Genomic DNA, 11,087 nt, shown 5'->3' on the forward strand with positions numbered 1-11,087 from the left:
CATTGCCCTAGAGTGTGCACAGTGCCATTTGGATGGTTTAGGAGGGATTTAATATGCCAAATTATATGTGCGATTTGGCATTAAACTAGACCGCGCAATTTGATTTGGTGTACACAAACCGCATCAAATCGCACCGCACACGATTTGGTGCTACTTTATTGCTTCATTTTGTACTTTTTCTACTAGCTTGTAAATTTTTAATTAAAACAAAAAAATCAATGCATAAAATCATAGTTTTTAAATTTTTATAGTAACTTGGAGTTTAAAGGTAAAATAAGTTACAATCTAATAAAAAATACAAACTTAAAAATTTAAAATTGATAACATAACCACATGTCCATGATATAAAAATAACACAAAAATTCACAATATAATTCATGGTCAAGCAATCATATATTTTTAATTTATTTTTAATTATTATATATTTTAAATTTTTTATTAATACACTACTTAGCCGATTCGACTTTAACCGAACCAAAAAAATCGCAAATTGCACGGTCTGAGAATTTCTCAAACTGTGTCGAACTGCACCTTCAAAAAATTGCACTGTTTGGTACGGGCAATTTTCGCGGTTTGACGATTTTTTTGCACATCCCTATTGCCCAATGCAGGTAATTTGAGATAAATAACAGGGTCTGAAAAATGTGATATGGTCCACACACTACCCTTTTATTAGTTCACATCAGACAACATATTATCAAATTAATATAAGTAAATGTCGCCCGATGTGATAAAGTTCTTAAATTTCTTTAAAAGTAATGGAGGTAGAAATGTCTCATTTGGTGGGAACTAATCACGTATTCGTTTGAAAATGTATAAATTTGTGACTCCATCTAATTTATTCGAAGACTGAATCATGAAAAAAAGATCAATTTCTTTTAAAACTAGATAAATGAAGCCTGGATTATAAAAAAAAAAATATGTAAGTAAATGTCTGGTTGTAAAATTTGGAAATAATTTATTTTTCAAAAATAGGATCCATTCAATAATTAGTTTTAGTTTCAGAAATATTTTATTTTTATAAATCAAAGATTTTATTTATTTTCATTATCCTATTTAGTATTTACAATCCATATTTTTATTTTCATTATTAATTTATTTTTTTGGGGCACTTTTGATTCTGAAGGTTTAGCGGGGTTTTGCCGCAAGGGAGTGATGAGAATCTAGGGTTCCTACCACTTCCATCCACGTTTCTCTTATCTCCACCCTCCGGACCGCTAATCTCCGCCTTTCTCCGTCGCTATGCGCGGCGCTTCGAGGCTAATTATGCTTCTCACTACCCCTTTCCCTCTCCTTCTCCACCACCGCCACCGTCCCTCCCTCCTCCGCCTTGCTCGCCACTCAGTATCTCTCCTCGCTCCTCTCTCGCACTCCCCGCGCCGCTTCACTTCTCGTCCGCAATTGACCTCGCTCAAAGCCTCCCACCAGATTCACACCCAACCGAGCTCCATCCTGCCCGACGACCACTTCGGCTTCGCCGCCGGCCCTCCGGTCCCTTCGCATCCGTGGTCCAAGTTCGTTGACAGCCTCTCAAGGAGTGGTTATCAAGGAACAGAATCAATTGGCGTGGAGGACGAGTTTGTAGCTTACGAGGAATTGCCGGAGGATTTTGTTCGTGCCGCGAGTGCTTGTTTGGCTTTTGCTCGCAACCGTCCGGATCTTTTGGGGTATTTCCTATCACGTCCGTGTCCGCTTTACAATTTATTTCTGTTCAATTTTTCTCTGTGTATATACTCTGTGCCTTTTGCGTGCAGGTTGCTTTCAAGAAGAGATATTGAGGTTATTGTGGAAAATGGAACACCATTTCTTTTCAAAGCTTCTCTGGATATTGCCAGGAGGATGAGGGCATTTCTTGGTATTGGTGAAGGCAATGTAAGATAAAATTCAATGATGTTTGCCTGTGAAATTCTGATTTAAAATTGGCATTTTCATTTTGGTATATAATGGAACTTTTGATGGGATTATCATTTTTTTTCTTATTTATAAAATGAATTGCTATATCGCATCCCCACATTCGGAATGCTTCTTAATGCTAGTGGTTTGCTGGATGAAGTTCAATATTTAATGCTTCTTAATGCTAGTGGTTTGCTGGATGAAGTTAAATATTTTACCCTAGACGTAATAACAGAACAATGTAGTGGAACATCAAGGCTACCTTTGTTGTTCGACAACAAATAGTTGAAGGATGTGCAATCAGTGAAAACAAGAAAATATTTAGCTGTGTGGAAACTGGTGTTGTGAAAGACTGAGAGGCAGTGGCATTAATTTTGTAAACATGATGGCAACTTGTTGTTACCAATGTAGGATTTGAAGCAAAGTGCTGGGTATATTTTCAGTTTTTGAAACTTTTCAATGCCAGTGGCAGGGTTCAAGGAGGAGTTTTTATCTGGGAACTGGTGGTCGGGGTTGTATGATTAAGATAGGAGCACTTGGAATGTAAAATGTAGAAAAGAAAGAAAAGGCCTGATTGGTTGGGCTTTTATTTGAACCTAAAACATACTGCAAAAGTTTGGAATGGGCAACGAATTGCCCTGCATTTTCATTCTTTCCTTTTATAGTTTCCTAGAGAAAGAATTTGACATAGCTAGTTGAAATATTGCCAATCATTTGGTGTGTAAAGAGAAAACTTCAGTGTAATTTGGTTTTGCATAATGATTTTAGTGAGATTGGTGTAAATATTTAGCATTTAAATTAGGTGGATATATAGGTAGGAACATGGTACAATAGGAATGTGAGGCTCTTAGTGAAATTAATGTATGAAGTATTCCATTGCAAGCTTTGGATTGCCAGAATTTTTTGGGGGAATTCATACTGATGGGACTTTCATATTATTGAAGTAAACTTTGCAAGTCAGATCAAGGAAAAAAGGTTAACAATTTTAAAGTGTACTTATTTGACATGGAACTAATCATGAAAAGGGCCTTGAGCTAATGGATCATGGCTCTAGCCTTGATTTGCACATTTATCGAATCAATTAATGTTTTGTCTGTTGATAAGGGAGAAAGAAGTGTGTGGGTATTTGGCCTTTTAAGTTTCAATTAAAAAAAAAAAAAAAAGATAAACCTTTGTTTCATACATCTGCGAAGAATTTCCCTTAGGATTACCCCAATTTAAAATAAAGGGCTGAAAAATCTTATGAAGAATAAAATGAAAAAACAGGAAAGATCCATAAGTTTTTTACAAGATAAAAAGGCCACTAGTCGTTTTGTATATTTGCTCATCTATCCAAGTTCTATATAACAACCAAACAACGAGGAACCTATGTGTGTGCATATATAAACCTGAAAACATATTCTTATTTGTTGCTAGTGTTTTTTATGTAGTATCTTGCAGTATTATAGAGTGTATTGAAAGTTTTCATTATTAAAGTTGTTTATCATTGTCTATGGATTTAAATTATATATTTTTCATTTTAGGTTTTGCAATCTGATCAAGCACACACAATTGATCTGATGAAGTATTTGTTGAGCTATGCTAGCAACACTGCTGTTTCTTCAGAAAGAGGGAGCATTTTCATAGGAGAGCCTGTTGAATCATCTGTCAGAAACCTGCTAAGTGAGTTGGCTACCCTGAGCCATGGATTTCAGTCATCGGAGCCTTCTTCCTCAGTGCAATATCATATCCCTCATGGGTATGAACAAACAACAAGGCCTCTTGGGCAGAAAATTATAATGAAGAGAGGTGACTGGAAATGCCCAAGGTAATGTCTCTCAATTCCATATCATTTTTTTAAAATTTTTGGCAAACTTGCATCACTGCCATGCATGGCCCTTGCATAATTTATGGAAACAGTGCTTGTTGGTGTTGCTGAAATTATAGTATATCATTGGATTGATAAATCTGGATAAAAGCATGTGAGCAAATTCTTGTTAATCTTTGCTCAAGCTCAAAATAGCAAGAGACCTTTCCAAATAAAAGATTTATGTTTAGTCATATTCATCTTATTTGGTGTTATAACTAGTAATGATGAGCTTGATTGAGCAGGTGCAATTTTGTGAACTTTGCAAGGAACAACAAATGCCTTGAATGTGAGGAGGCAAGACCAAAGAGACAGTTAACTGGTGGGGAGTGGGAGTGCCCTCAGTGAGTATTGCTTTCTTCATATGCTAACCCACAGGCTTCCTTTTAAAAGGGTGAATGCCAACTAATTTACCTGTTTTCTTGTTCCTTCTCAAGATGTGATTTCTTCAATTATGGGAGAAACACAGTATGCTTAAGGTGTGATTGCAAGCGACCTGGAGAGGCAACATTTCAAACTGCTAAATCCAGCTTGAATCTAGGATACGGTAATGCAACCCATGCTGATAAATCTGGCATTAATAGTAGATTGGCTGCCAATGAAGAGAAGGCACAACGCTGGTTTAGCAAGATTTCTCAGATGGACAGCACCTCTGATATAAGCAGTGCTGCCACTGATGAAGATTTTCCTGAAATCATGCCATTGAGGAAAGGGGTAAACAGATTTGTTGTAAGCACCAGAAAGACGCCACTGGAGCGGAGGCTGTCTAGTTCTCAAAATCAAAGAAACTTAGATAATAATGGTTCTCTAGGGACTGACAACTTTCAATCTAAGGGTGCTAACACGATGGTCCGCCGCACTTTGGATGAGATTCTTGGTAATGCATCTGCCATTCCGGACTCAGACAAGAAGAATATTGCCAATGGACAAAATGCTGGAACACGGACCTCTCCTCCAATTTCTAACTCAGCTTCTGTACCCTTTGTGCCATTACCTAATGACATGTTTACTAAAAGTCCTCAGAACTCAAAGATGGACAGTGCGAAGGTAGTTTCAAAAAGTAATGAATTTACCTCTTCAAAATCTAGTGAGCAAACATATGATGTTTCCATCAGCACTGACTCTAAAGAGTCAGTAGAGAGTTTGCAGTCAGCTGAAATGCCATTAGATCTGTCTGAGAGCCAGGGCAAGGAGAAACAACAAACTGAAAAGTCAGAGAGATGGTTTCAGAAGTTGGCAGAGCTGCATGATGCCAAGGACTTGAGTGCGATTTCAGATGAGGACTTCCCAGAGATTATGCCAATGCGTAAAGGAGAAAATCGTTTTGTGGTCAGCAAGAAAAAAGACCGTTCTTTGACTTCTCCAATGTACAAAAGGAGGATGGCCATGGAGCAGGGAGGCAACACTAATTTCGTCCCCTTTGTTCCGTTCCCACCTGACTACTTTGCTAAAAAGAACAATCAGCAACCAAATGAGACAGATTTGAAGGTTAATGCTACTGGTGAAACTTGTAGTTCTTCGCAACATGATAATAGTCCTAATAGATCTGGGGTATCTGATGTAAATCGTGTGCAAACATTTGAAAATCTTCAAGTCCATACAGATGAATTGAATTTGAAATCTTCCAGCGAGGCCTCAAGTGAGAGAAAGGATGGCACTACTTGGGGGTCACCACCAATTACTGGAAACTCACCCCATAATTCCTCGGGTTCTCAGACCTCCAATAATGATGCCTGGAGCAACAAGTATTCTGGGAAAGACAGTACAGTTGAGAGCGCAAATTCATCTGGGTTTTCATCCAAGCAGCCTGAAAATCAGAATGCTAGGGATGGATGGAATGGAAAGAGCTTGGAGGGCTCTGCAGTACAAGAACCTGATCCTTTGGACATGTCGGAAGAAGCCAAGGCACAAAGGTTTTTCCGGCGCGTCGCTCAGATTAAGGATATCTCTGAACTGAGCCAAATCCCTGATGAAGACTTCCCTTCAATAATGCCTATGCGGAAAGGGGTAAACAGGTTTGTGGTGAGCAAAAGGAAGACACCCATGGAGAGAAGATTGACGTCTCCTCAGTACAGGAGGAATCTTCCGATTGTGAGATCGGACCCAGTGAAGAAAGAAAATGAGAATAGCTGAAAAATTATTAATGGTAATCCTGTATGCTACTAATTAAAGCTTCATTGGAGTATCTTGGCAGATTTACCTTCACGATATTTGTTTGTGGATGAAATGAAATGACAATAAACTGTTTCCATTTCAAGGCTTTAGGGCCTGTTTTAGTTGCGGACAGGGTATAGCAATCCCTTTTTCCTCGCTTGTAGGCAATTACTTATGTTTTTTTCTTTTTCTTTTTTCTGGGTCGGTATTTCTCTCTTTTTTTTTCTTTTTTTTTTTTGAGTTACGTACTATTACGAGCGCTCCCTTCCTTACCCACTGGCCCCCAGCATGGTAAAAGAGTAAATTAGGGATGTGCCTTACACTGACCAGAACTCGAACATGGGTTCACGACCGAGGGTCCAGAGAGCAACACTTCAGCAAGAACGACCAAATATGGTATTTCTCTTTTTGATTTATCGGAGGGATATGATGCCTTATCCATCTTACCAAATATAATTTATAATCAGATACACACAACTGAGAGTGCTATACGCCCATCCTAATTAGCTTCTGTTGTTGTAAGTTGAATGTTGAGTATCTTGTAATAATTATGCAAGCAGTTATTGTCCCTGAAATAGAACTGTAGCAGGAACTTTGTAAGAATTATCAGTTTATTTAGGTAATTATTTTGAAGAGTTATTATTAGCATATTTAGGTGCGTTTCATTAAACTCAGCAATATATTAAGAGTAGGTGTTACTTTTAATTGTTAGCTAAAATATAAGAATTGACTAGGTTTTGCTAAAATTCTATTTGTTACATTTTAAAAACAAACCGTTGTCAAGTTTAATTTATTTATCCAAACACTTCTTATGCTCAGATAACAACAGGACAAACATTATATGCTCCTGTGGCAATTTAGTGGGAGTCAATTCCCAACAGATCAAATACCTCAAGGTTTGGTTTGAGCTCCGGACTATGTTTAATCCAAATTTTATGGTGAATGAGTTGGTGATGTTTTCATTAATACTTGACGAAAGAGTTATTTTCTAACGACTTAAAGATAGCTCTTGCATTGCTTGAAATGTGAGTAAATCTTAAACTTTGCTTTAAACAGAGTATCGAATTTGGTTCATAAAACTTAATTTTATAAATGTGATGAGAATTGAACAACACTCATTCTGTGTATAATTTTTTAGGTGATGGTAGTATATTTTAGTTTCAAGGCATCATGAGTGTGGGTAAATATACTACCATCACCTACGTCTGCTTACGGACACACTTAGCAATTTAACCGACCGCACTTAGAGAAAGCACGGGCATTCCCTTGTGCTACCTAACCCCCCGCCCCCGCATGCTTCGCCTCAAAGCCAACGAAATTTAGTCGTTGCAGTTTTGTTCGCAAATTAAGATTATATTTATGGGAAATGTTACACTGCTCATGGGTAGTAATATTTTTTATATTGACAATAATTATAAGAATTATTGTTTATATTTGAAAAAATGTAGTGGGTTAATGGAGGGCCGGTCTTGATATTTTAGGGCCCTAAGCGAAATTTGATTTTAGGGGTCCTACACGAAATTTTATATGAAATTCTAAACATTTAAAAATACAATTACATGTAACAAATACGAATAAAATTTTTTATTATATAAAACATTCAAAATTATCACAATAATAGTTTAAAATCATAATATTTCACTTTAAATTTACTCTTTTAGCATTTTTAGATGAAAAATCAACAATTAAACTATTACAATCAATTTGTTTCAACATATGTTTTTCAATAAACACCATCGCCAATCCATTCAACATTTCTTGTGACATTGTTGACTGAAGGTAAGATTTTATCAATTTCAACTTTAAGAAACTTCGTTCTGCAGAAATAACTGTAACTGGTATGGTCAGAAGTATTATATACACGATCCACACATTCGGAAAACAACAATCCATTGTCTTTATGTCGTCTAACACTTCAATTGCCTTCTTGGTCTCTTTTTGCAAACATTTCACAACTTTCACCTCATAGAATAACTCTTGTCCATCAATATCTGAATCTGTCTTGTATCTTAAAATTTTTTATAACTTATCACATAATCTCTTTAAACAATCATCATCTGTAGAATATAATTTTTTCAAATTAAATAGAAATCCAAAAATATTTTCATATTCTTGAAGTTGTTCAAACCTACACTTAAGCGAAAAAAGAGCTTGATCAACTACATATAAGAAATAATCAACTCTAAAAGATTCTTTAGCTGAATGTGTTATCTCATTATTGTTATTTTCATCTAATTGTTTTTTTCTACGAATAATACGTTTTTCTTGAAAAGTAAGTTCAATTTCCATTTGAATAGCAATTTCTTTAACAATAATCATATCAGATTTAAATCCAGTTTCTCTATATGTTTCAAAAAAAGAAATAAGTGTTTTCAAGTGACTTATAGTAACATCAATGACCATGTCGTTACTTTGTAACATTTTGCTTACTCTATTAATAGCAGACAATATATTATACCAAATAATCATACCAAATAAGAACTCAAAATCCATAATGTATTCTAATAGACTTTTCGCATCTCGAAATGCCTTAGAGTCATCAGATGTTTCCATCAAATGAATTAAAGCATTTTTTATTTGTGGAATTTGGAATCTTATTGCTCTAATACTTTCAACTCGGCTTTCCCAACGAGTTTGTGATGGTTGCTTAAGTGTTAGGCCTTCCACATTATCTTGCAAAACTTTCCATCGCTTTGTAGAAGATGAAAATAATATATATAAGCATTGCACAATTCCAAAAAAAGATTTAGCCTTTATGCATGAATTTGTCATATCACATACTGCAAGATTAAGACTATGACAACTACACGGAATGTAAAAAGTCTTTGGATTTACTTCTAATACTTTTTTCTGCACACCTTTATGCTTTCCTTTCATATTATAACCATTATCATAACCTTGACATCTTAAATCACCAATATCAACTTCAAGTGTTTGTAGAGCATTTATTAATTCCTCAAACAGTCATTGCCCTGAAGTATCGTATACCTTAAGGAATCCTAAAAAAAAACTCTTCTACCTTAACTGGACTTTTGGGACATTTACACATCGTATGATTAGAGACATCTGTTCTTCATGACTTATATCGGGTGTACAGTCAAGTATCACTGAAAAATATTTTGCTTCTTTAACTGTTTTAATTATTGCACTTTTGATCTCACCTGCCAATATGAGTATGAATTCATTTTGAATTTTGTGATTTAGATAATGATAGTGAATTTGTTTTTCTTGAATACGTCGAACGTAATCTTTCATAATTGGATCAAACTCAGCGATCATTTCAATCAAACCTAGAAAATTTTCATTACCTTCTTTATATAATTTTCATTACTTCCACGAAATGCCAAATTATTTTTACTAAGAAAGCTAACAATTGAAATTATTTTCACAAAAACTTCTTTCCAATGTTTTATATCTTTGTTGATTTGATCTTGCAAAGCTTTATCAATTGTTAAATTTTTTTGTAATTGTTTTTCTAATTCAATCCATTTTCTCATGTTATCCATATGCTCACTGTTTGTTTCATGACTTTTCAGTTTAGAATTAAGATTTTTCCAATCACTTGTCCTTTCATTAGCTAATTGAATATTATTTTGTTCTTGTTTAAATAATTTGCAACAAAAGCAAAATATTTTATCTAATGAAATGAAATAGATCAATCATTTTCTATCACTCTTCTCACCATTTGATAAATGAGGAGTGTAATATGTAGAAGAAAATTGGTTATTTTCTGATTTTTTAGGAAAATCAACTACATGACCTCTTATAGGACCTTTTTCTACCAACAAGTCTATAAAATTTTAATCAATATTTTTTCAATTTTTTGGATCAGTTATGTCCAAAGGATAAGTTGAGCATTCTATATCTAAATCTTTATATTCTTGCTTATTTCTATTTTCAGCATCTCCTAATTCATGTTGTTCTAAACCTCTTTATCTATCAAATTATCACACTCTTCATTTACTATTGTATTACTAATGTTCTTAATAACAAATTTATCCAACGCTCCTGCTTGAGATAGAATAAACTCCCGAGTTTTTTTTTTGTTTTTTGTTTTTTTCATTTTCAGACAAATGTTTTTTAGTGGACATAATAAATCAATTTAAATGCGAAAATTAATATAATATCAAATTCAAATGCAACTGGCCAATTTAAATATGAAAATCAATATAATATCAAATTCAAATGTAATTGAACTAGAAACAATAGAACCTGATTAGATTTGATATTCAAATTGAAATCTGCAAAACAAATTAATAGAAAAACACGAGAAAAAATTCAAGAAATAATATGTAAATATTCTATGCATCAATATATATATATATATATAATTAGATTATTTTCACCCCTCTTCTGCAAAGTAAATGAGGCACGGGTGTTTGATACTAGTAGTTGTTGTGTGCTACTAACAGAAGAAGAAGAAGAGAGTCGAGACTCGAGAGGGATCACGAAAGAGAGCTGAGACTTGAGAGGGACCACGCAGAGAGACAATAAAAGTCACAAAATAAGAAAAAAATTAGAGGAATGCACGCTGACGAGAGGCAAAGCACTAGAGTCTGGAGTTTGGAGGAAAAGTTAAGTTTTGTTGCATTAAAGCTTGCTTTTACTTTAATTATAGAATATTATATATATATATATATATGTACATAGGCAAGCAACCCACTCCTAGACGGCCAACTGCCAATTCAATTTTAAATTTATTTTTTGTGCACTTGTAGCACACTGCCTTATGCGTAGTTCACTGCAATGCATTAATTGCCACTATGCACAGTTCACTCCAATGTATTAATTGCCACTTTCTCATGCCAAAATAATGTTTTGTTGCCAATTTTTTATATTAATTAAATTTGACATTGCAAGTTTCTCACACCAAAATAATTTTTTATTATTAATTTTTTATATTAATTGAATTTGAGCTTACCTAAAAAAGCCCCTAACCGTTGGATTTGAAGATGAGGGCCCTAAGCGATTGCCTAGGCAGCCTATGCTCAGGGCCGACACTGGGTTAATGCTAGTTGTGTTTTTTTCTATCGTTAGTTAATGTCGTTAAATTTAAAAAAAAAAACTAATTCAAATATTTTTATATTTAAACATTTTCTCATTTTTCTTTCTCTTTCTTTTCTATCTCTTTTATATCTTTCTCTTTCTATCTACAAGAACATGGCAATTTACAATGATGATTGTGGTAGTCCAT

The 11,087-nt window shown here is 34.6% G+C and overlaps 1 protein-coding gene across 1 annotated transcript; it reads left to right on the top strand.

The window, feature by feature from the left end:
• Positions 1-1,123: 1,123 nt before the first annotated feature.
• LOC127790786 (zinc finger protein VAR3, chloroplastic) lies at positions 1,124-6,090 on the top strand. The gene is made up of 5 exons (XM_052320466.1): positions 1,124-1,667; positions 1,755-1,872; positions 3,417-3,700; positions 3,985-4,083; positions 4,177-6,090. Exons 1-5 carry the CDS (start codon positions 1,243-1,245, stop codon positions 5,870-5,872), a joined length of 2,622 nt encoding a protein of 873 aa, XP_052176426.1. The 5' UTR covers positions 1,124-1,242; the 3' UTR covers positions 5,873-6,090.
• The last annotated feature ends 4,997 nt before the right edge of the window (positions 6,091-11,087 follow it).

The sequence above is a fragment of the Diospyros lotus genome, chromosome 14 (genome assembly GCF_014633365.1).
Source record: "Diospyros lotus cultivar Yz01 chromosome 14, ASM1463336v1, whole genome shotgun sequence".
Classification (NCBI taxonomy): domain Eukaryota; kingdom Viridiplantae; phylum Streptophyta; class Magnoliopsida; order Ericales; family Ebenaceae; genus Diospyros; species Diospyros lotus.

Coding starts and splice junctions, on each gene's coding strand:
- LOC127790786 (XM_052320466.1), top strand. CDS start 1,243: ATGCGCGGCGCTTCGAGGCTAATTATGCTTCTCACTACCCCTTTCCCT. Junction 1,873..3,416: donor TTGGTATTGGTGAAGGCAAT/GTAAGATAAAAT, acceptor TTTTCATTTTAG/GTTTTGCAATCTGATCAAGC. Junction 3,701..3,984: donor GGTGACTGGAAATGCCCAAG/GTAATGTCTCTC, acceptor TTGATTGAGCAG/GTGCAATTTTGTGAACTTTG.